Source organism: Xiphophorus maculatus, chromosome 18 (assembly GCF_002775205.1).
Source record: "Xiphophorus maculatus strain JP 163 A chromosome 18, X_maculatus-5.0-male, whole genome shotgun sequence".
Lineage (NCBI taxonomy): Eukaryota > Metazoa > Chordata > Actinopteri > Cyprinodontiformes > Poeciliidae > Xiphophorus > Xiphophorus maculatus.
Genome location: NC_036460.1, coordinates 15,101,048 through 15,127,336, shown reverse-complemented (window position 1 = coordinate 15,127,336; position 26,289 = coordinate 15,101,048). Strand labels below are relative to the sequence as shown.

The 26,289-nt window shown below is 39.9% G+C and overlaps 1 protein-coding gene across 1 annotated transcript; it reads left to right on the top strand.

Moving 5' to 3' along the window:
- Nucleotides 1-530: 530 nt before the first annotated feature.
- sacs (sacsin molecular chaperone) lies at nucleotides 531-26,004 on the top strand. The gene is made up of 11 exons (XM_005808297.2): nucleotides 531-892; nucleotides 3,061-3,134; nucleotides 3,350-3,458; nucleotides 4,634-4,784; nucleotides 6,772-6,862; nucleotides 6,936-7,021; nucleotides 8,069-8,180; nucleotides 8,361-8,507; nucleotides 9,000-10,485; nucleotides 12,023-12,114; nucleotides 13,418-26,004. The coding sequence occupies exons 3-11, from the start codon at nucleotides 3,436-3,438 to the stop codon at nucleotides 24,967-24,969; spliced, it is 13,740 nt and encodes a 4,579-aa protein (XP_005808354.1). The 5' UTR covers nucleotides 531-892; nucleotides 3,061-3,134; nucleotides 3,350-3,435; the 3' UTR covers nucleotides 24,970-26,004.
- The last annotated feature ends 285 nt before the right edge of the window (nucleotides 26,005-26,289 follow it).

Genomic DNA, 26,289 nt, shown 5'->3' with positions numbered 1-26,289 from the left:
TGTTTGCACTGAATATATTCGTGTGCTGGGGTTAAAGTTGTAGAGCGGTGTTTGATGCAGTGACATGAGCCATCTAGCGTTGATAGAGGAGAACTACAACCAAACGTTTTTGACTTGAGTCAGAAGGTAACAGCTTTCCTTTTGTCGCCATCTAGCTGTGTTGAATTGTAAGAGCAGCCAGGTACCACAGTTTTCTTTCAATATGTTCATATTATCGCAATAAATAAGTTGTTTGTATTTTTTTAATTGAATGAAATGTAAAAAGCAGATTGCTAAAATGTTAATAAGTAATGGTAAATAACAAATAAATGCAACTAGCTAATGCTACATTGTGTTTCACCAAATTTCTATATTTGTGTTATTTGATCAATAGTTGTTTTTATCTGTTTTGTTTATTTCCTCATCAATTTGCAGTCTTTAATCTTTTCAAATAGCTATTAATTAGCCGTGCGCCGGCGTGGCGTGCCACACCGGAGCTTGAAGCTGTCTCTTTAAGGGACCTGTGCGATAAAACCTGCAGTGTAAAACGTTCGAGTCCACGACTCTTGGCAATTGCACTTTAAACTAGGTTCTCCGCCAGTTTCAGGTCAGATATCGGGCACTTTCTGCTGTCATCAGCAGGAACTCGTGACCTCATCCGCGTTGCAGGAAGCAGGACAGTGATGCGGTGCTGATGCTGCTGCCTTCCTCGCTGTGAGTATTCATCTCTCTTTCCACAATGCGGCACCGAGATCAGCTGGGAGGTTAGGACACCAGACGATGACTTGGCTCAGGATACTGCCAGATCAAACGGCAACGCACAGATGTACGATCAATAATTAATGGGAAATACGTCTGAGTATTGGGGAGGGTCCTCCAGAAAATACCCTGGAGACTGAAATCGTGCACTCTGGTAAGTTTGACGTAGGCTTTTTTTTTTTTTTTTTTACTACATCCCATTTCTACCGCAGCGTTTTGAAAAGCATAGCTCATACAGTAGAATAGGTGTCCTCTGGAGTTGATGTCATTGTGAGCCGACTGGCGTTTAGATTATCCTTGACTTTTATGTGATGATGTCACTTTTTTTTTTTACTGCAGATCTGATGATTTGATCGATTATATCTCTGCTGTGTGTTCATAATTCATAATAATAAAAACCATCTATGTGCGCTGTCAGTGTGTATCAATAACAGATATCACCGACGGACCAAGCTGAAGGAAATATGTGGATTTTGTGTTTATGTGCCACACAGTTTAGGCAATAATAAAAAGGAAAACAAAATGGAATTCGTATTTTAAAAGTGCGTCATGACGAGGACAGGCACACCTTTCACTCACTGGGTCTCGGCTACAAAGTTGGTGTGCGCATCCTTTTGACTGCAGTGCTCTAGCGACTGAACGCTGTTTATTGCCTACAACTCCCAGCATGCAGCAACCAGAGAAACTCCGGCTACAGCGTGCAATGTGCAGCATTACTTTGCATAAATAAGAGACATTCTGTTTTAAAAGTACAGGATTTAGTAAACGGGGGAAAATCTGGAAAAAAATGTAGCTTCAGATGTTTAAAATAGAACAATTTTAGATTAGTTTCCCAATAGTTTCACTGTGTCATAATCTACACCTGATATGACTACAGCTTCCACAACAGGCTAAAATTTGTGTATTAAATGATTGATAAAGCAACAATAGCATATATTGGTATTCAAAGTATAGATTACTCAGGAGGGGTTCAGATCCTCATTCTGATATTAGCTTTCCTGACTTTTAAATCTTTACATTTATTTTTTATAGACATGACTTAGCACACATGTCTGTATTATTACTTGCAATTTAACAAATAAATAAATTAATTAAAACAGTAATGCTGGCTGTGATGTTCAGAGAGGAAAAATATGAGCCTTTGCCTGTCTTTAAAAGAAAAAAAGTGATTTGGACCAGGACCTTTGGCCCTTGATGAAATCATAATGATGATTGTCAGTGAGTCCCAAACTTGGGCTCAAAACCCCCAAGTGGCCACCCAATAAATCTTTTATTTATTATTTGCAAGAATTGCTTAACTAATAAACCTTTAGAACTTAAGTTCTAAAGATTATGGATTGCAAATTGAAAAACAGCTAAAAAAATTATTTGTAATATACATCTACTGTAGATTAGGTTGGCATTTATTAGTTTGTCAATCCTCTGTTATCGGTTTTTAGCAGTTATGCCTACAAACCATTGTATATTCTGTCTGTGTTTGCATTTAAAACAAGCCTACCTCTGTTTGACTATCCTCTGAGCTGTGAAATGAGTGAGCTGACGTTACATCTCAGCTTGGCAGAGTGTCACTGGAGTGTTTATGCTCAGTCCAGGACCTGCGACAGAGAAATGAGCTCTGGCTGGTGTCAGAAACTCCTCACATCTGCTTCTGCTAATGTTATTAAAAATTAGGAAGTCCATGAACCATTTCAACTGCTGCCAGAAGGACATAACACAACATAAAGAGCAGAACTATGCCACACAGCTTTCTGCAACACACTGTTAGGACGCTTTACTTTTATTTTATAGTAGCTTGTTTTGTGTTTTTATCTATTTGTTAATTATACAAACTGTTCCAAATCCAAGAAAATGCAGTCTTGTTTCATTGTTCCATATTTAAAACTGAATGATAACAGATTTGAATTTCCAAGCATGCATATACAGTATATATTCTACAGCATCTAGATTTTCAGTTGGCAGATGGTATGGAAGAACAAAAACCCATAATAAAATTTAAAGTTTGGAGCTCTCAAATCTTCATTGACTTTCCCAAAACATTTATTTTTGCAACATTTAGCCACAAATTATCGTCATTGTTACTGTGTTAAGAAGCCCAGAGAAATGAATCAAACTCAGTTTAGCGGCAGCATCCTTATGAACCTGGGAGGATTAAAGACGATGCGGAAGTGACTGGGGGGTGAATCCTCTTGCTTCACCTCCGGTGCTTCTGCTCTCAGCCGCGCTGTGTAATTCATTATTATTAGAACATGGCCTTTGAAGGAGTTACGGTGTTACCGAAGGGGAATTAACTATGCCGCCTGCTATTGTTGTTATTGTTTCTAGGAAGTCGTGGTGCTTTCACATGTGTAAGCAGTTCGGGAGAAGAACCGCAAACGGCGCTCACAGGACAGAAACAAGTGAGTGGGGTTTGTTGGGATAAAGAGGGGCTAAACACAGCACCGGCATTATACCGCTGATAAACAACTCCATGTCTCCAGCTGTTAAATGTTTTACAAGTGTTCTTTTAGTTAACTACACATCTCCAAAGAAAGCTGTCATGTGTGTTTTGTAGCGCTATTTTGAATGGAGATCGTTGTTGCTGTAAATAACGGTTTTTCTCGCCTCACCGCAGCCGTTTTCCCGGTGCTGTATCCCTGCGCCCGGCGGAGAAGATAGTCCAATGAAAGTGTCTGAGCTGGGACATAAAACAGCAGCGACATGGCAAACTGTCCAGACCCGTGGTGAGTTCAAGAAAAATATTCCTGCCATTACGAAGCATATTGCATTCAGTGGATGCTGTGAACATGACAAGCAGATTGACGGCCTGTCATTATTTTTTATCTTTTTGGGTTGTTTTTTTTTTTAATCGTACCTGTGTGGTTTTATTGGCCTGCGCTCTACGCATATGTGTAGAGGGTTTAATGTAAGCCCAGGAGGATGAGAACCATCCTATGCTGAAGCAGCTGCCGCACCCACTCTCCTCCAGTGAATGCACCACTGTGCACTTGACTGCATAGGTCATGTAGCCTGCTGCTGGAAAAGCAAGAATATTTACTTTTATTGCTGTTGGAAACTTCAGGTTTGTCTTATATAAATGAAACACCCACCCTTGCGTAATACAGCAACCGCTGCATGTGTAAAGTGTTCTTCTGCAGCACAATGGTTTAGCATGAACAAAAAAGTAGAAAAATAAATCATAGTATAGGCTACAATGTGCGCACAAACAATTTTCCCACAGTGCCTTGTGTTCCCACCGCTTGAGCTTTTTCACATTTTGTTAGGTTACACCCACAAAAGTTAATGTTATTTTCATTATTTTGTTGTGGACCAGCTGAAAGCACTGCAGAATTACTGAGAAGGACTATGATGCTTTTCAAGCCCCTTTATTATGGAGCCTCTAAAGAAAAATCACGGCTATGTTTTAAAAATGTTTTACACTTATTTTTTAACAGATAGTCTGTGAACAGTTTGCAGTTGTGCAATTGACCTCATTCGATTTTGATCTGAAGTCTCGGGGAGGAGAGTATGCTGAAAATAAAGGCATGCACCTTTCATATTTTTATTTGGAAGAACATTTTAAAGCTACATATTTAATTTTAGTTGACTGTTATGTACTACTTTGTATTGGACCCTTTGCTCTCAATCACAATGTAGAGTGAAAAGAGTGAATTCTTTTGTCCTGTACACCGTATATAAACACTAGAAATGCCAGTAACATATGGGTGCCATGCTCATGTTTCTTCCAACCTTTTAGGTTTAATCAATATTGATTGTAACTAAGACTCACATCCTCCACTGGGGGGGATCACATCAGGCAACACATTTTGCCCTGTTTTTCACAGGGCCAAAATTGGTTCAGATAAGTCAAACTCTTTTAGTAATGCCGGGGGCTTTTATCTGTGTTTGTTGTTTCCAGGGTGCCATGGGTGACAGTTAGTCATGAGTGCATCGGCCCGAGGTTCTACCAGTTGTCCCCCTTCACATCCGTCCAAGATGTCAAACAACTGCTGTACGAGGAAACAAACCTGCCGGTCAAAGAGCAGCGTCTGCTTCACAATGGGAGGATAGTGAGTGCCTTCGTTTCTACCTGAATTGCATTATTATAAAAAGACTGTTACAGCATTCAGGACACAGATCTTTCATTTTAACAGTTCTTTTATAAATATTAGTTTGTTGTCCAGTAATCCCATATATTCTCTAAGATGGCTCATTAAATCATTAGATGTGTTCAGTTTTCATGAGTCTTTGCTGTAGCTGCAGCACAGATGCTCTGACATTTGCATACACTGCAAACATCTTCCATTGTTAGAAGTGTATTCTTGAGATTTTCCCCAAGGTATGACTTGTTCCTACTTTTCACTAATTGAATTCTCAGTGTTATTGACCTTATCTCTGATCAGAAAATGGCAAAGGTCAGCATGGATCTTTATCCATTGATCGACTGCCAGCTGTTGACTGATAAATCTGCTGAATTTGGAGAATGAGGAGCAAAAATGTATAAGCTGCACACCCATTAGATGTATCCAGCTCCACTAGTGAATTTAGCTAATTTTATGAAACTGTTGCCTTTTTGATGGATAATTTTTTGTGGTACTCTGGTGAAGATGTTTTGATAGTGCACTCAATGAATTTCCTATTACAACTGCAACTGACAACAAATCTAGGCTGATCGAAAGCACCAGGTGCATATGAATTGATGCTTTACAGCATCCGTCCTTCCCTCCAATTAACAAGTAAAAAGAAAAGCTTCAAACCCCACCTACCAGCTATGACCAGACTTTATTTTATGTATTATTTCTTACCAAAACTAGACTTCATGTCTGTGCTTTCATGTTAAGCATTCCTTATAAGGAAACAAGGATGTTGTGCCAACTAAATATAGGTGTATAATTCATGCTGTTTTGCTGCTTCTGCTAATGTTATTAAAAATTGGGAAGTCTAATGGAGAAGATATGCCTGAAGCTCTACTTAAGTGAAGAGGGATTTTCTGCTTAGAAGAAACTAAAAGGAGGCATTATTCTTCCCATCTGCCCCTCTGTGGATGCTTTCAAATTATATAAAACAGTCTTGTTTTTACCAGCTACATTTTCAAAAAACAAAGTTACAGAAGTGTAAATATTTTGGGGGATTGCAAAAGCATTTATTGATTTATTTATTTTATCTTTTTTGCAATTTGTCACTTCACAACCACAGGTTTCACATTAAATCCAGATGAAATACATTGAAGTTTGTTGTTGCAATGCGACAAAATGTAGAAATGTTTAAGAAACATAAAGAAATCTTTATCCAAATCTATTGTTTATATCAGTAAATCACAATTTTTCATTATATTTGCAAGGACCATCTGCTTAAAATTATTTGATAGTTTTCCATGTAATTGCTTCTTTACTAATTTTAAACTAGGTGGGCATTGCTGAGATTAAAACAACTTCTTCAAACATTGTAGCTATTTGCCTGCTTACTATAACCATTATGCATCAGCCCTTAAACAACACATTTGTTATAAGCACTTTACTTGGGACCCGTGCTAAATATCTGTCTTTGTCCTGAATTATGCAGTAATTATTATTGCATGCAGACACCATGATAAGGTTGCTGATGGAGGACTTCTCCTGTATGCAGCTGGGTTTGCCTTACAGCACATTATATCTAAAGAGTGCTGAGTGCAGCGACTAGCAGTGTCACCTTGAACAGCCACGCTCAGCTGCAGCATCGGGCCCTCATACTGACTTTCTGCCATGCTGCTGCATTGATTCTGAAAGACGCATCGGGAAAAGATTATTAATCACCCAGTTTGCAGTTATCACTGGGATTGGTTCATCTGTAACAGTGGCATTGTATCTCTTTAGTTGTCAAAGTATTAATCAGCCTTACTTCTCGTACTGTCTGTACTAATTCGTTGCATTTAAATAAATGAGTTTGATCTAAATGTATTATTTTTACATTAAGTTGCTATTGTTTTTCACAATATATTTTAGATGTTACATCTGCCATTCTCTTCCAACATTATAGTTGAATTAGTTTTGTATATTAAAGTTTTTTTGTCTTTTATAGCTCGATGACAGAATGCAAATTGGCAGCTTGGTCCCTGCAGGAAGCCCAGAAGTGTCTATGACCCTGGAGGGACGGGGCCTTAGAGGAGGAGGTAAAGTTGAAATATTTTTATCTCTACCATTAACATTACTTTTGTGCAGCTCATACAGTATGATCTGTTACAGGGAGATTTGGCCAAACTACACCTCCACTGGTGGAGTTTTTGAAGGACATTCTCAGAAGGTACCCTGAAGGGGGGCAGATTCTGAAGGTGAGTGGAGTTTATTTCTTAAACTCTTTGGGTTACTTCTGAATATTTATAGCAACTTTTGCACTTGTTGACATCCCTGGGAAAAAAAATTGCAAATAGACCTAAATAAACACATGTTTTTTGCAGTAGCATAATCTCAGACTAAAGAACTCAACTTCTAATTTGAAACCGTGTTCAGTGGGGATACAAGATCCTGCATTAAAAAAAAATAAAAGCCTACATCCTTTTACTATCACTTTTGTGTAGCCTCTTTTTGCCAAGAGGACGCAGACTCCTCCTATAACATCTTACCTGGTTGGAGCATACAGAGAGAGGGATCTTTGACCATTCCTCTTTGCACAATTGATCCCTATTATCAAAAGTCCTGGGTTCTCTCTAACTTTCTCTTCTTTTCAGCTCCACGGCGTTTTCTATCAGATTTAGGTTTGATATGGCCTTGGAAGGTTGATATTGTATCTACTTGACATTAGTTTGTGGATTTGGCCTTATTTTGGATTACTGTTATGTTGAAGGACTAAAAGATATCCCATTTTTGATTTCATATAGAGTCATAGCATCACATGCCAAAGGGCATGAGTTGTTTTACATATGCATTGTTTATTTCACACCAGATCCATTCAGAGTGTTTCTTTAATCATGAGTCATGAGTGACTTGTTATGTAGTTCTATATTAGTCTTTCAGTTAATGGTTATCATAGGTCTACTGCCTGTTAATTACAGGCATAATAGTGATGGGTTAACGTTGACTCAAATTCTCCCTTAAAAACAGGTGTATTACTTTCAAGGAATTTATAACGAGAATCAATCTTGAGGAAAAAGAAAGAGGACTGTTCTTGTTTGGGTTTAATTTCCTCCTGCAAGCTTTATTGTGAAATATGGTAACATTACCAAAAATTAAGGCTTGATGTCCTAAATGGAGTCATCCACTCTAATTATTTATTTTTTAACTGCAAAGCTTTTTGGCTAAAAGCAGTGCTAAAAATGCTCATTTCTCTCTAATGCCCCTATGTTCAATATTTCTCACTGCTTCTCTGCGTCATCTTGAAGGAGCTGATTCAAAATGCAGAGGATGCAGGAGCCACTGAAGTGAAGTTCTTATACGACGAGACGGAGTACGGAGTGGAGTCACTGTGGTCACCTGACATGGCTCAGCATCAAGGTTAGCAGTTACTTTTGAAGTGAACTTGGCAGCAGAGTCATATTGTTTTTGCAGCTAAACCACTACTAATGAAGTGAATTATTTTCTTACTTTTAAAATGATGCACTGCAATCTTTCATGCAAACATTTTAGTTCACCAATTTCTAAATCTCCTGAGTTTATTTATGCTGTAACATGCAGGGACAGCGCTGTACGTCTACAATGATGCTGTGTTCACTGTCGAGGACTGGAATGGGATTCAGGAGATTGCAAGAAGCAGAAAGAGAGATGACCCGCTGAAAGTTGGACGATTTGGTATCGGCTTCAATTCTGTGTATCATATTACAGGTGAGAGTTTGCTGGAAAATTAAGGAATATAACTTATATTTCCAAATGTTTGCTACTTTGTATAGACAAAATTAGTTTAGAATAAACAGTTTTCTTGGATTAATTAAAATATTATACTATATTTCCTTAGACAATGGTAATTATGATGTTATTTGGGTGTTTAGTCAAGAAAATATTGTAGTGTGCATTTTTGTTAAGCCCCTTTTTACTGTGTTAATATCTAGTGCTATCAATTGCCTTGAGAATAGATTCAATCTGTGTATAATTAAATTTGAGTATACAACAAAAACATAATAAAGATCAAGGATCACAACTTTGTGTTTGTCTCTCATGTGTTCAGATAGAATACATTGATTTGGCAAAGCAAATAATGTTAGCAATTAAGTCCTTCTTCTTACCTTTTTTATTATGTCAAAGTTTAAGATCTCATTCATTAAGTTGCAAATATGTACTTTCCATTTTTTAAGTTTGTTGTTTATTCTTATGTTCCAGATGTTCCCAGTATCTTCAGTGGGGATCAGATTGCCATGCTGGACCCCCATCAGACCCTTTTCGGCATGCACGAGTCTGGGCAGTGTTGGAATTTGAAGACGGACATTAAGGAGATCACAGAGCTTGGTGATCAGTTTGCACCTTACACTCAGATATTTGGGATTTCGGAGAATACCATCCGGGATGGCAGCTTTCCAGGAACTCTGTTCCGTTTCCCACTTCGTGTGAAACCTTCCCAGCTCAGTGGGAATATTTACAACAAGGAAAAGGTGTTGGAGCTGTTTGAATCATTCAAAGCTGATGCAGACACAGTTCTCCTCTTCTTGAAGAGTGTCCAGAAGATCTCATTGCATGTCCGAGAGTGTGACGGTACAGAACGAATGTTGTTTGAGGTCAGAGCAACAGAGAATCCTGATGATAAACTAGAAAGGCCAAATGCACTGAAGACACTGTGTCAAGCGGTGGACAGCTACAGTAATGGTGTTCCAAGCTCCATCATCACATGTGTCACTTACCAACTTCACATAGAGACTCAAGATGAAACATCTAAAGAAACTCAGAGGACCACATGGCTGGTTTGTAATGGAGTTGGAGGCAGAGGGATGTGTGCTGAGTTGGACTCTCTAGCGGACGATTTGAAGTTCATGCCAACAATTGGCATTGCCTTGCCTCTAACTGTCATAAACAAAGAGGACGGAGGTGCCACATGTGGTTTCTCAGGACGAGCTTTCTGCTTCCTCCCTCTTCCACCGGGTGAGGAGAGTGAGACAGGGCTTCCGGTTCATGTCAGCGGCTTTTTCGGTCTCACCGACAACCGCAGGAGCATCAAGTGGCGAGAAGTGGACCAGTGGAGGGATCCAGCTGCCTTGTGGAATGAGCTGCTTATAATAACTGTCATCCCTAAGGCTTATTTCGCTCTCATTGTGGATGCTATAAAGAGGGTGCAGACAAAAAAGGACCAAGACTTTCCTTTGTCCCCAAGAGGAACATACAGGGCATGGCCAGACCCTAAACAGGTCAAGTCCCGCTGGACGCCCATTCTCCAGCCCCTCTTTCATGAACTACTGCAGCAGCGAGTGATCTATTCACTCAGTGAAAGTTGGGTCGGAGTGGCGCAGGCTGCCTTCTCAGAGCTCGACACTGACAATGATATTTCAGAAACGGTCATCAACTACCTTCAAAACTCAGGAATGCAGGTAGCAAAGGTGCCAGCTGCAGTGGACTTTGCTTTGGTTTCCTATATGACTGAGTCTACTGAGGTGAAGAAAGTTACCCCTTCTTTACTGCGGCAAACTATCAGGAAGAGCAAACACAAAGGTCCCTCAGAGGAGAAGCTGCTGCTGCTGGAGTTTGCTCTCAGTGATGCCAACTACAGTGATCTCATAGGGCTTGAGCTTCTGCCACTCCAGAATGAAACATTTACACCATTTTCATCTTCTGTCAGTGAAAAAGACGCCATTTACATCACATCTGAAGCGTTCCCCAGGTAAAACGCCTGGATAAACATCCAATACTCTAAGTTAGGAGATTTAACCTCTTTTAAAGGGTCACAGTAAAAAAAGGCAAGACTAAACAGAAATTAGTCTGTTTTTAATTTGATGCCGCTTTTCTTTATCCATAGCATGAATGTTTACAAGATTCAAAAACCGTGACCCGTTTTACAAATGGTTATATATTCACCTGATGTATCTTAATCTTGATCCCTAATATACAGATGAAACTACTGTTTGCATACTGTACAGTGTATGTAAACAGCATACTGTTTACATATAGTACACTTTAAATAAAACAAGTTAATAACTGTCATTGCTTTTTTATAATGCATTTCACATTTTAGTTTGCATTACTAAATGATTTCTATTTGATATGTGCCAGAAATGTCACAGATTACATCTTTTCAGCAGTTACAAATTGCTTTACATTTTGTGATTTGGATCAAACATTTTGGGTTTCCTTTCACAAGCTTTTCAGAGTATTTTGCATGAGCTCTTCCCACTGATTTTTCATAACTCAGGGCTTTCTGATTACCACTCTAAGACATTGACCTACAATTGGCATTGCCTATGTCTTAACTTCCTTCCATAATAATATTTCCTCCTTTACCTCTTATCTATTTGGTAAAGTGCACTGGTCCAATCTGACACGTTACACCCATCATACTTTCACACTTGTACTTCAGTTGGTGTTCGAAAAGTAAAGATGTTTATTGTAGTAAAATATATATATATATATTACTTTGAACTTAACAGACTTTAGGAAATGTCAACAAAAATTAAAGTCTTTGTCCTTGTGGACATTTGCAATCTGGCTTTTTTATGTCTCTTTTGAAGTGATGGCTTCCTCCTTGCTGAAAGGCCTTTCAGCCCATGTCAGTACAGAATAATGACAGTGTTACCAGCTTCAGGCAGCATCTTAACAAGATCTTTTGCTTTTGTTCTGAGGTTGATACACACATTTCACACCAAGACCTGTTCGTCTCTGAAACAGAGTCATGTTTCCCATCGTGTTTATTCTTGCATGTTGTTGTTGTTTGTACAGTTGAATGTGTCACCTTGGGCCATCTGGAATTTGTACTCAAGGATGGTCCAAGTTTGCAGAGATCCACTCTTCTCCTCCTTTCTGATTTCATTTGATTTTTTTAAAATCACACAAGACAGAAAATATGCTTGAGATCTTGATTAGAAATAAGGCTCCTCCATTTAACTCAAATGTTAACCCATCGTATTTATGCAAAGTCATAATTTCATCTTCTCACATCATCTCACACTGTTTAACAATGTAATAATCATAATGTATGTTTAGTTAATTGTTCTGGCATTTGACAAAAATGAAATCATTTTGATAATTATAGCTCACCTAAAACAGTAAAAGATTATTTACTGATTTATTAATAAACAGTGACATTTATATTTGTTTCTGTTGTATGTACATGCAAACAGCAAAGATGTTTGCTGAAAGTTTCAAAGTGATGTTGATTACTCCTTTGTTTACTACATTTCTAATTTCCTTTGCTTTATTTTAAGGTCTCTCTATCCAGGACTGGAGCATCGGTTTTTACTGGAAACTATGAAGCCTTCAGTGATGGACAGCTTAAAGAAGGCTGCCAAAAGCAGAGGTAGTAACACACCAAAATTTATTTTACAGGTCATTTATATAACATACTGTAAATATTTTATGTTTATATCCATGCATCCTTAATCCAACAGTGACTGGTTTATTTGATTCATGGGTTTGTACTCAGACTCTACTCAGACTGTGATGACTGCGTGAATTGTAACCATGATGTTCATTAGGCCATTTTTATCTTATCCTGCAGCTGTGCCAGCAGCGCATTAAATCTGGTACATGTCTGCCAGATAATTCAGGTGGAGATGACAGTAAAGAGAACAGGCAGTGAACATTAGGCATGTAGCAGTGACTGGAGCGCTTCCATACCCCACCTGTTGCTGCACACTGCCTATCAGCTTGTTGAAAAAAGGCTTCTGGATTTTGTTTGTTGCCCAAACATATAGCAAGATTAATTCACCAGCCAGTATTAGTTTTTTATATTTCTGGTGTTGCTATTTAAAGGATAATACAGCAAAAAACACTTTAAAATGACAACAAAATGACAACATTTAGTAGATGTTGAGCAGATGTCCATTCTGTATTTATTTATAACCAACATGTTACATTATTTTAGCAGAAGTAGGAATACTTTTTGCTTTTCTGCTTTAAAGAAAAGACATGAGATCATTTTAAATATATTTGTTTTTAATTTTTGTGCAAGACTGAAACTTTGAAGAAGTGCCCATGAATAAAGCAAATTGATTCATGAATGATTTTACTTCCTCACAATGACCTGGACATGTAGTCCATAAGCCAGGGAAAATAAAATGCAGAGTAAAAGATCTAATATCTAATATGTCATTTAAATTACAGTGCAGCAGTTTCTTTGGGGGTGTTCAGGTAGGTATTACAAAGGGTGCTATATATCTTCTTATAATTAACCCAAACTAATGTGTGACTGCAGACAATTAACTCACCTATATGATGAGAAAAATAAACAACTCGCACATTATTCTCTTCCTTGTTTTTTTCTTCTGTCAAAACTTTTTCCATTATCAATTAGACCAATGTAGGATTCACGTATTACTTTATTTTAAAATTGGTTTTGTGATTTGCATGTTTTAAGTCAGTTTGAGCTATTTGCTGCTCAGACAGGATGCTGATATAAGGAGAATTGTGGAAGCTTGTTTGCATGGATCACATTACTATTGCATCTTAAATATTGTTAATGCATAATTTTAATGAAAATAATTTTTTATTGTGAATATGGTTTTCAAGTGTTGCTCACTTTTAGAAACTAACTAGTCAACAATGAACATTACCTAAGGTAATATTTGACACTGAATCCATTGTCGTTGTCATTTTAACAGGAAGACCCTGTACTCAGCTACAAGTGTTGAATCCAGAACGATCAGCTCGACTCATCAAGGAGATTCTCTCTACAGCCTGGCCAACAAGAGACTTCAGTGTAGAGTGGGAACCTGGAAACAAAGAACTAAAGCATCCCACAATTTCATGGTTGAAAATGGTTTGGAAACATCTCTACATCAATTTTGCTGATGACTTAAACACATTTGAAGACATGCCTTTGATCCCTCTCGTGCCCCTTGAGGACAGCATGAACACAGCTAAGCTTCTTCGTCTCAAAACCCCCTCACCCATAATTCATGTGGATAATGATGAGGCTCCGGTCTCTGAAAGCCTTTTTAACATTCTGGAAAAGCTTGGGGGTGTTGTCATAAAAAACCTGGACTCGTGTTTGCAGCACCCTCAGCTTAAGTGCTACATCCACCCTTGCTCTCCTGGTATGTTTTTGCAAATTCTAAGTAGACTACCAACACAGCGGTTGTCTAGCCAAGTCTCGGCTTTCTCAGTGGAAGAGAAAATTGTGCTCAGAAAATTTCTCGCAGGACTGTCTGACATCACTGAGAAGGAAAAACATACATTACTGGATCTCTCTATCTTTGAAAAGGTGGGGGCCTATTCTGAAGGTACTTCATCATTTACATCAATGAGAGGTGCAAAAGCTTTACATCACAGAGCAAAGTACCCTCCAGATGTGAAACTGTCAGAAAATCTTGTGGCCTGCCATGATGAGGAATCAATCCGTCTCATCAAGATGCTCAACGTAGAACAAGTCAAAACAGCAGAATGTCTGAAGATGATTATTCGGGACATTGACAAGGGCTTCTATTCAAAAGATGAAACTACCCAGATCATGCTTTGGGCTCTTAAGCATCTGGGATTTTTAAAGAACGAAAACTCATCTGTGATTGGATGGCTTTCTGCTCTTAAATTTATTGAGTTGTCATGTGGAAGGTGTGTAAAAGCCTCAGATCTTTTTGACCCTGAACTAGAGATTTTACAGCATTTGTTCTACAAAGAGGAGAAAACACGGTTTCCCACAAGTACATTTACCAAATCTCCTGACATTCTCCATTCACTTCGACAACTGGGGCTTAGAAATGAGGTGCAGGTCAGTGAAAAAGATGTCCTCAAAGTGGCAAAAAAGATAGAGGAGTTGCAAAGCAGTGAGGAGCCTGAATGGGACTCAATAACCAAAAAGGCAAAAACACTCTTGCAAATTCTTAATAAACAAACCAAGTTGATAAAATCAGCTGATATCCAGGCCTCATTGCTTCAACTAAAATGGGTCCCTGTCTGTAAAGTAAGACCTCTAACTTACCCAAATTCTCTTGCTTGGATTGGAGATACGCTCAATATCTGCTCTCTGTCTGAGATGTGTGAAATATGCCATGCAGTGCTTGTGGGATCTTCAGTACCACTGGTTGAACACACCTCTGCAGGTTTCAAGAAGGCTCTGAAACTTACAATAGAGCCACAAGTGGATCAAGTATTACAGCACTTGAAAGCTGTGAATGACTGGCATAAATCCCAAGCATTTACCACTGAGGATTGGTACCAGTTTCAGCAGATTCTATTTGAGATTTATGGATTTATGCAAGCTCATCTTGAGGATGCGAGAGAAGCAATGAAATCCTTGCCTTTTGATTGGGTGTGGACTGGAAAGACATTCACATCACCAGGCCAAACTGTCTTAAAACCCCTCCCCGATCTAGACCTGCAGCCTTACCTCTACTCACTGCCAAAAACAATGAGAAAATTTCATAAGCTTTTCAAGTTTTGTGGTTCAGTGGAAGAGGTTGTCCCAACCCATGTGTTTGACGTCATTGCCACAATCCAAAAAAGATGTGAAGGAGAGATTAGCAAGGAGGAAAGTAAACACAATATTCTGCTCTTGATCAACATCCTCAGATGGCTGTACAATAATCAGATTGCAGTGGACACTAATATGCAAGTGCCTATCTTTTGTTACAAGAACCCAAGCAAATTAGCGATGAAACCCATTCATGAATGCACCTACTGTGACATCAAGGTCGATGATTTAAATGACTTACTCGAAGATGCCTCAGAACCTATTATATTGGTCCATGATGACATCCCAATGAAAACTGCTGAATGGTTGAAGGTGCCATGTTTGAGCACTAGGTTGATAAACCCAGAGAATCTTGGCTTTGAACAATCAGGCCAGCATGAACCTCTAACAGTAAGAATAAAAAATATCTTGGAGGAATATCCATCTGTAGCAGATATCTTTAAGGAGCTCCTCCAGAATGCTGATGATGCCAGTGCAACAGAGTGCAGTTTTCTTATTGACATGAGAAAAAACAATGACATTCGAGAAAATCTCCTTGACCCTGGCATGATTGTTTGCCATGGGCCGTCTCTGTGGTCTTTCAACAGTGCTGTATTTACAGACACAGACTTTTTGAACATCACACGGCTTGGTGGGTCAGTGAAGAGATGTGAAGCGGATAAAGTTGGCAAGTTTGGCTTGGGTTTTAACTCCGTTTATCACATCACTGATATCCCCATCATAATGAGCAGGGAATTCATGATTATGTTTGATCCCAATATCAATCACATTAGCAAACACATTCGAGACCGGTCCAATCCAGGGATCAAAATCAATTGGAGCAAACAACAAAAGAGGCTAAGAAAATTTCCCAATCAATTCAAACCATTCCTTAACATTTTTAACTGCCAGCTGCCTCTAGCTCAAGACTCACCATACAAATACAATGGTACTCTTTTCAGACTTCCATTCAGAACAGAGCAAGAGGCCTCATCCAGTGAAATCAGTAGTCTGTACTACAACACCACAGATATTTATTCCCTGGTTGATGAGTTCAGCATATGTGGCCATAGGTTCATTCTCTTCACTCAGCATGTTGGATGTATGGTGTTGAAATACCTGAAATCTGAGGAACCAAACCCAGCAGCAGCACAAGATGTCGTGGCTATTAACAAAAGTGTGTGGTCAAGCAAAGCCTCCTATGGACCCTTGAGCATCCTAAAATCTGCAGCAAAGGTTATGAAGAAAGTAGCCAACACCAACAGGGTTCCTGCTGATGTTCCTAAATCTGGCTGCATCATTCGTATTGTGGTGGAGGAGTTTCACAATGTCTTCAAACGCATTGTGGACCTACACTCTCCATTGTTCCGAGGTCCAGAGGAAGATCCCAACCAGTACTTTGAGATGGCAGCTAAAGGGGTCCAAACTCGGAGACTGACAGATGAAATGCCCCAAAAAGCAATCGAGGTCACCAACTGGCTCATCTGTTCATGCATGGATGTGAGTGAAGCCCTCAAATTTTCCCTCAGTGATAGTGGAAAAAGACTTGGACTGGTGCCTTGTGGAGGAGTTGCTGTTCTTCTCTCAGAGGAAGAGAATCGCAAATGGACTGTGAAAACAAATTTAACACCAATTGGAGAGGTGTTTTGCTACTTGCCTCTCAGAATCAAAACAGGCCTGCCAGTTCACATCAATGGCTGCTTTGCTGTCACTTCCAATCGCAAAGAGATCTGGAAGACCGATACCAAAGGACAGTGGAACTCTGTGTTCATGAGGCACGTCATTGTCCAGGCCTACTTAGCAGCCCTCTCAATGCTGCGTTCACTGGCTGAAAGCGGAGAACTTCTCGAGTACAGCTACTATTCAGCATGGCCAGATCCAAGTCAGGTACATGATGACTTTGTGCTGATCAGCCAGGGCATTTACCAAGAAATAGCCAAAGGAGGTGACAGCGATCAGGCCAAGGTTTTTTCAGATGGAAAAACATGGGTGTCAATCAAATACATCAGATTCCTGGATGACGCCTTACTTTGTAGGCCAGACATTGGCTCTGCTGCTTTCAAGATATTTCTAAAATACCTCAGGAAGAGTGGCTCACAAAACCTCTGTGCTGTTGAGCTCCCTGACTGGGTAAAGGAAGGATTTGATGATGCTGGATGTAGAGGGAAGTTAATGGAAAATACCCTGACAGAGAAGCAGTTCTTTTCAGAAGTATTTTTTCCTCACATTCAGGAGCTTGACAAAGAGCTCAGAGATCCTCTGATGCACTATGTCCTAAATGAGAAACTTGAAGATTTTGAATCAATTCTTAGAGTCACTCCTTGCATACCTTGCTCTGGCCCCAAAAGTGAACTAGTTTTACCCTCCAAACTCATCCATCCAGAGGGAAGAGTTGCTAAACTCTACATTGCTGATGATGGAAGATTTCCTGAAGAAACGTCCAAAGACTATGTAAATCCAGTCTGTTTAGTTAAACTAGTGCAGCTGGGCATGGTGAAAGATGATCTATGCTGGGACGACCTCACTGAGCGTGCTCATTCTGTCATTGAGCTTAATGAAAATGATCACACAGCTGCATGCTTTCGTAGCAGCATACTACTGAGTCTCATTGATGAGAAACTGAGGATGAGAGATCCAGTTGCAACTGAGTACCTGGAGAATCTACAAGATATCAAGTTCCTTCCATTTCTGACAAGACCTGCAGGCTTCTCTTTACCATGGCATGGGAACAGCTTTTCCCCAACCACAATGTTCTCACCTAGAGAGCTTTACACAACTGAACATCAGGATACCGTTTGCCTAATGAAGCCAATTCTGAATGAGAATTCACCATCCTTTAAAGGGTGTGGTGCAATGTCATTGGCTGTGAAAGATGGCCTTGGTCTAATAAGGAAGCCCCCTGTTGAGCTGGTCATCAGTCAACTAAAGGAACTTTCTCAGTCTTTTGATGGTGTTACGTTGTATCAGGAAAATATAACAAATGCCTGCTACAAATACCTTCATGAGGAAATGCTGCAGGATGAAAATGTAAGAGGCAAAATAAGTGAAGACCTAAAATCATTTAACTCCATTTTGGTAGAGAACACATATGTCAGTCCTTCCAAAGTTGCATTCCACCTGAATTTTGATGCAGCTCCCCATCTTTATCAGCTTCCAAACAAATACAGAAACAGCTGTCGAGAGCTTTTTGAAAATGTTGGTGTGCAGCCCAGCTTTACTGTTGAAGATTTCTCTGCTGTTCTTGAAACAGTGAAGCAAGAGTGTGGACGAAAGACACTAACAGAGGAAAACTTCCAGTTATGCCGCAGAATCATTAGTGAAGGAATCTGGAGTCTAATTCGAGACAAAAACCAAGAGTTTTGCCAAGCAAATTATGGTGGGATTTTGTTACCAGACTGCAATCTAACACTGCAACCATCAAAGTCATTATGTTACAATGACTGCCCTTGGATCAAAGTCAGAGATTCCTCTGTGAAATACTGTCACGCTGACATTCCAAGAGAGGTTGCTGTGAAGCTTGGAGCAATCCCAAAACGTCACAAAGCACTCGAGAGATATGCATCTAACGTCTGCTTCAATCCACTTGGCAGTGAGTTTGGACAGAAAGAAAAACTCACTAGCAGGATTAAAAGCATTCTCAATGCCTATCCATCAGAGAAGGAAATGCTGAAAGAGCTGCTTCAAAATGCAGATGATGCCAAAGCCACAGAAATCTATTTTGTATTTGATTCAAGGACACACCCCACTGACAGAATATTTGATGATAAATGGATCCCGATGCAAGGCCCTGCCCTCTGTGTGTACAACAATCAACCATTCTCAGAGGATGATGTCCGAGGTATTCAAAACCTTGGAAGAGGAACAAAAGAGGCCAATCCAGGCAAAACTGGTCAATATGGAATCGGATTCAACTCTGTTTATCACATAACTGACTGCCCATCCTTTATCTCAAACAATGACATTCTCTGCATCTTTGATCCACATGCACAGTATGCACCAGGAGCTACATCTGTAAGTCCAGGAAGGATGTTCAGAGACTTGGACTCGGACTTCAGGTCCCAGTTTTCAGATGTTCTAAATCTGTACTTGGGAGCTCATTTCAAGTTAGAACGGAGCACAATGTTCAGATTCCCCATCCGATCCATAGAGATGGCAAAAACATCAGAGATCAGTTCTGTCCCTGCATCTGATAGAATGGTGCAAAACCTCCTAGACAAGCTGAAAACAGATGGTGCAGAGCTTCTTATGTTTCTCAACCACATGGAGAAAATATCAGTTTGTCAAATAGATCATGCATCTGGTGAACTAAAAGTGCTCTATTCTGTCACAGCCAAAATAACAGATGGCGATCGACTAAAACGCAAACAATTTCATGCCTCTGTCATTGACAGTGTTACTAAAAAGAAGCAGCTCGCTGCTATTCCAGTCCAACAGATAACCTACTCGATGGATATAGAGGACACTGATGGAAACATGACCTCGTGGATGATCTGCAACAGATCTGGCTTTCCAGACATTGAACATGTGTCCAAAAGTGTGGTTTCAGCTCACAAAAATGAAGACATAACTTTGTTTCCACGTGGAGGTGTGGCAGCTTGTGTAAGCCACAACTATAAAAAACCCCACAGAGCCTTTTGCTTCTTGCCCCTTTCACTGGAAACTGGTTTGCCTTTTCATGTCAATGGACATTTTGCCCTAGACTCAGCTAGAAGAAACCTATGGAGAGATGACAATGGCGTAGGGGTAAGAAGTGATTGGAATAACAATTTGATGACATCACTTATAGCTCCTGCATATGTTGAGCTGCTGATTCAGCTGAAGCGCCGATACTTTCCAGGTCCTGATCCCACCATGAGTATACTACAAGGAACACCTCTTCATGTTGTTAAAGACACTCTGCGGAAATACCTCTTTTTTTTCCCAGCCAACAGACTTGACATTCAGCCAGACTGGTATTGCTTGGTTAAAGCAGTATACAACTGCATCCATGCTGATCTGAAGCGTTTGCTTCCTGTTGTAAGAGCAGCCCAGATGGACAACTCTGAAATTCACTCTGTCATTTACATCTCATGGGTGAATACATCCACTGCGAACAAAAGCAGAGCCTTCTTTGATAATCTACTTCAGGATGAGCTTCAACACTTGAAAAACACAGAGTATAACTTGACCTCAAGGAAGTCTGTGGCTGAAAATGTCTACAGGCTGAAAACCTTGCTTCTTGACATTGGTTTTAACTTGGTTCATAGTTGTGATGAAACTGCAAACCTCTACCTCTGTCTGGAGGATGCAGGGATTCCAGTCACATATGTAACACCAAGTGATGTCCGCCAATTTCTGCACTCTTTCTCATCACCTGACACATCTTGCCATGTTGGGAAACTCCCTTGCCGCCTCCCACAGTCTACCTTCAAGATGGTTCATAACTTGAAGCTCCTGGTTGACTACTGTTTCAAAGACATAGAAGTGGATGAGGTCAAAATTGATGGCTTGCCACTATTGATAACAATGGAGAATATGCTTCAAGTGTTTGACTCAAAGAGACCAAGGTTTTTGACAGCTCACCATGAACTTATATCGTCTAGGAAAGATATGTTTATGAATACATTGTACATGAGGTACAGCAATGTCCTGTCAAAAGCAGGAGTTGCAAAACCCTTTGACATCAGCAGTTTTAGTGACCTTCTGGGGTCTGTTCTACCTAGAGAGTATCGAACAAAGATCCCTGTAAAGTGGAAAGATACCTTTCCTAGTGAATCCTGGCTAAAGAACACATGGAGCTTCATCAGTGAGAATGTAGCTGTTAAGGAAGATCAGACGGACATCAAACCCAGCTTTGAAACAGTACTTGACACTCTGAAAGACTGGGCTTTATTACCCGGAATCAAATTCATGGCCAGAGAGAAGCTTGTCATCCCAGATCATGATGCACTCCTACCTCTAAGTCTGATAAACATTGCCATATTTCCACAGGGCCAAAATGACAAAGTCTTTCACACTCTAATGAAAGCAGGATGTATCCAGCTTGCAGTGAACAAAATCTGTGTCAAAGAGAGTCAAATCATTCCTTTCCTGGCACAACACACAGCCAACATTGAAAATCCATCAAGCATTTTGAAAGCTCTGGAGTACATGATTCAGACCTCTGCATTCAAAACAGCAAACCTGACTGACAGGGACTTTGAAGCTCTTCTGTTGTATTTCAACTGCCACCTGCCTAACATTTCTCAACAAGATGCACAGAGTCTGAAACTCCTCCCATGTTTTAAGTCAGTTAGTGGAAGATACATCAGTATTGCAAACTATGGTGCAAATTATGTTCTTGAAAAAAGCATGCCAAGTGCAGACATAGACAAATGGACTCAAACATCTTCATTTGCCTTTCTTGCTGACAGTCCACAGCTTAAAGAACTGTATGTCTTCCTTGGCTGCATGCCAATCGATGACCTTGAAATTTACCTCCATCATCTTCTGCCAAAGTTTGACAGTCTCTCCTATGATGCCAAAGTTGAACACGTTGTTTATTTGAAGGAGAGGCTCATGTCAATGGAAGAAGGCTGCAAAATGAAGGATCAGCTTTATGATAAATTACAGGGGCTCTTGTTCATTTATGACTACTCAAACAGACTCAGACCTGCCAAATTTTTCTACGATCAAACCGTAAAGGTGTTTGAAGTTATGTTACCTGCAAAGTCTTTCATTCCAAACGACTTTTTTAGGAAAATAGAGCAAGTGACAAAACCTAAGAATGGTGCACTGTTATTGACTTCATGGATAACATTTCTGAGAAATATTGGTCTGAAGCATGAGGTCTCACAGCAACAAGTCCTCCAGTTTGCAAAAGAGATCAGCATCAAAGCCCAGACTGAAAGTTGGACCAAAGAAAAAGTGCAAATTGTTGTCGATGTACTTTTGAACCATATCTTTAACGAAAGAATCGACCTCTTTCAGGGCACCTTTCTGAAGGAACTGTCAATGATACCATTTCTGTGTCCAGAAAGAGCTCCCAAAGAACTCATCAAACTTCATACTCAGTATCAAGAGATGAGTGGCACAGTGCCCCTGATTCGTTTCAGTGGATCGCAAGTAAACCCAAAGTTCAAACAAACAGATATAATACATTTGCTGTGGACTTCCTGCCCAATCCTACCTGAGAAAGCTACACCTTCAAGCATAAAGGAACAGGATGACAGTGCTCTTGGTGGACAGGAACAGCTTGACCAAGTTCTAAACATGTTGGGTGTCAACTTGGACCCACCTCTGGAGAAAGTCATAAGCAACTGCAAGAACATTTGCAATATATCAAGTCCAGATGATGAAATGGTGAAAACGAGGAATAAAGTTTTGAGGTCCACATATGAATTCCTCAGTGCCGACAAACGAGATTTCCATTACCTGCTACGTGGAGTGACATTTGTCATGGTTGAAGATGGTTGGAAATTACTGAAACCCGAGGAAGTGGTCATCAATTTAGATAATGAATCTGACTTCAAGCCCTACTTGTATAAATTACCTTTGGAACTCGGCACCTTTCATCAGTTGTTCAAGCTTCTTGGCACAGAGGATGTTGTGTCAACCAAACAATATGTTGAAGTGCTGTGGAGAATTTACAGGAGTTCTGAGGGGAAGCAGCTCGATCCAAATGAAATGAGATCTGTGAAAAGGGTGGTCTCTGGATTGTTCAAGTCCCTTCACAATGATCCACAGGAAATTCGCAAAGATCTTGAGAGCCTCAGAGATTTGATCTTTTACTTGCCAAGCCATGATGGAAGACTTGCAAAATCCAATACCCTGGTGTTTGATGATGCCCCACACTACAAAAGCCGAATTCAGGGCAACGTTGGGGTTCAAATGCTTGTGGACATGAGCCAGTGTTACCTGGGGAAAGACCATGCTTTCCACACAAAGCTTATTATGCTACTTCCACAAAAACTAAGACCTAGACTACTGAGTAGCATTCTCGAGGAGCAGCTTGATGAGGATTCTCCAAAAATGTGTCAGTTTGGAGCTCTTTGCTCCCTCCAAGGTCGCCTTCAGCTTTTGCTGTCCTCAGAGCAGTTTATCAGTGGTTTGATCAGGATAATGAAGCATGAGAATGATAATGCGTACCTTGTGAATGAAGAAAAAGCCATACGTCTGTGCAAAGCACTTTGTGAGGGACTCAAAGTGTCCTGTTTTGAAAAACTGCAGACAACTTTAAGAGTGAAAGGATGCAGTCCCATCCCACACAGTCGCAGTGAAACACTAGCTTTCCTGAAGAGATATGGAACATCTGTAATTCATCTCTACATCCAGCATTCAGACAGTAAAGACATAAACTTTCTTCTGGCACTAGCCATGACACTGAAGTCTGCAACAGACAATTTGATCTCTGACACATCATATCTGATTGCCATGCTAGGCTGCAATGATATTTACAGAATCACTGAAAAACTAGACAACCTTGGTGTCAAGTATGACTCAACAGAGCCCTCAAAACTTGAGCTACCCCTCCCTGGAACTCCAATTCCTGCTGAGATACACCACACACTGCTCATGGATCCAATGAACGTATTCTATCCTGGGGAATATGTGGGCTACCTTGTTGACTCTGAAGGAGGAGATATCTATGGTGCCTATCAGCCCACCTATACCTATGCCATCATTGTTCAAGAGGTAGAAAGAGAGGAGGAAGAAAATACAAGTTTCCTTGGAAAATGCTTCCAGATTGATATTGGTTACAGTGAGTACAAAATTGTGAGTTCCCTCGACTTGTACAAGTTTTCAAGACAAGACGAAAGCACCCATATCCGAGATACTAATTGCCCGCAAACCCCTTCAAGCCCAGAGAGTCGATCCTCTGGTCTACGAATGATGCCTCCTGTCTTTTCTGGAAAAGAAAACCTTAGACCTCCTTCTCAGAAACAGTCTCCCAAAAAGATTAAACTTCACTCATTACCTGAGATTCTGAAAGAGGTGACCTCAGTCGTCGAACAAGCCTGGAAGCTTCCAGAGACGGAAAGAAAAAAGATAATCCGTCGGTTGTACCTCAAGTGGCATCCAGACAAAAATGCTGAGAATCTGGACATTGCCACAGAAGTGTTTAAGCACCTGCAAAATGAAATCAATCGCATGGAGAAACAGTCTGTGGCTGATCACCAAAATGCAGACAGAACTTCCAGGAGAACCTTCTCCACATCATCAACCCGCTTCCAGTCAGAGAAATTCTCATATCAAAGGTTTTATTCATCGTGGAACCAGGAAGCAACCAATCACAAGTCAGAAAGACAACAGTTCAGGGAACATTACACTAACTATGCAGGGTCTTCACACTCCCATCGTTTCTTTGTACCCCCAACCTTTAAAACAGTTGGGAACCCTGTGGAAGCCCGCAGATGGCTGAGACAGGCCAGAGCAAACTACTCTGCTGCTCGCAATGATCTTCATAAAAATGCTAATGAGTGGGTTTGTTTCAAGTGCTACCTGGCCACAAAGCTTGCCCTAATAGCTGCTGACTATGCAGTCAGAGGAAAGTCTGACAAAGATGTTAAACCAACTGCTCTTGCTCAGAAAGTGGAGGAGTACAGCTCCCAATTGAAAGGCCTTGCAAATGATGTTCAAATTTTGGAGGGATATGGCGTGGACAGTCTGAGGACCCGCTACCCTGATCTCCTGCCATTCCCACAGATTCCCAATGATAGGTACACATCTGAGGTGGCAATGAGGGTGATGGAATGTACCGCAAGGATTATCATAAAGCTTGAAACATTTGTGCAGCATAAAATATGATAACATTGCTTAATAAAAGTCTGCAAATATTCTCAGTGAAATCAAGAACTCATATGGCTGTATGCAAAAGAGATCACAAAGAATCCGCTGGCAGCTTCTGCAACATGCAGTTTCTATCTGTGAAAGTGGGACAGTGGCCCATGCACAGTGAATAAATACATGGCTCCCATACCCTGTTGGCCCATATATGTGCATAGGCTGTACATAGCTATGCCTCAGCAATATGTTTTGTTTACCAAAGTCCCCACACTGACTATAGTTATTCTGTTAGATAAAAAAAAATATGCAGCTTTTTTACTTTATCTTTTATAAAAACAAAAGAATATATTTTCTTGCTATAGAAAACAAATTCAGTGTACTTAAAGATGTGCTTGCTAGAAAGTATCTATACCCTGTTATATACTATGACTGCTCTCATACAGCGAGTCCTACTTTCAAAAGATCTACTAGCCCAGAAAACACAATCATGTTTGTAATTGTTCTGTTTTTGTACTTTCCTGATTGTTTTCATATAATTTCTGTAAAAGTTGTACATTTCTTGTAACATAGCCAGTCATTTGTTTATGGAAGAAGTACTTTTTGAAACTCACTTGCATTTTCACTCATGTAGCATCAGTGCTTGGGGCAACTTAGGGAAATCCAACTGTGAAGAGAAACCCTTTGATTTAATTTAAACAGTAACCTTTTTTCTTCTTCAAATCACTGAAATGTTTTGCATCATGTTGACTTCATGTACCTCTTTTCAAAGCTGGTGAGCAAATGTTTGAGCACATTAATGCTGTGTCAAAGAGCCATATGAATTTAGGTGTTATGAGGTGGGCCCAAATGTGACTTGTAATATTTCTAATTTACAGCCATGTCTATATTTTTTGTGATGAGAACTGTTCTGGCTTAAGGAACATTACAGCATCAATTGGCTGTTCTTGTGTGTATTTTTTGCTTTACCAGTCTGATTTAACTTTTATTTTACAAATATGCTAAATACTGATCACATACTTTGTAAGTCATTTGCAATGAAATACAATCTAAAATGTGCTGCTTGTCATCTGCTTATTTCATCTCAAGTTTCAGGTAACTCTGACACCATCGCATTGAATGAACCTTCAGTATCAAATGTGCTGATGTGGTCTGCGCCACAATGAGGCCTAATAAATTCCCATTAAAATTTGTGCTCCCACATTGAGATAAATCAGATTTTCCAAAATACTGCAATTATTGTAATTAAGCACACCATAATTTAAATTTAAATAAGAGAACCATGTCATAACAGGCCATAAAAAACACTGATGTGTGTTACCTGCATCTGCCAAAGCTGAAGAT

Excerpts from the sequence above, each read along its gene's own strand:
- sacs (XM_005808297.2), top strand. The coding sequence starts at position 3,436 with ATGGCAAACTGTCCAGACCCGTG. Across the intron at positions 3,459-4,633 it reads GCAAACTGTCCAGACCCGTG|GGTGCCATGGGTGACAGTTA; the intron begins GTGAGTTCAAGA and ends TGTTGTTTCCAG. Across the intron at positions 8,508-8,999 it reads TTCTGTGTATCATATTACAG|ATGTTCCCAGTATCTTCAGT; the intron begins GTGAGAGTTTGC and ends CTTATGTTCCAG.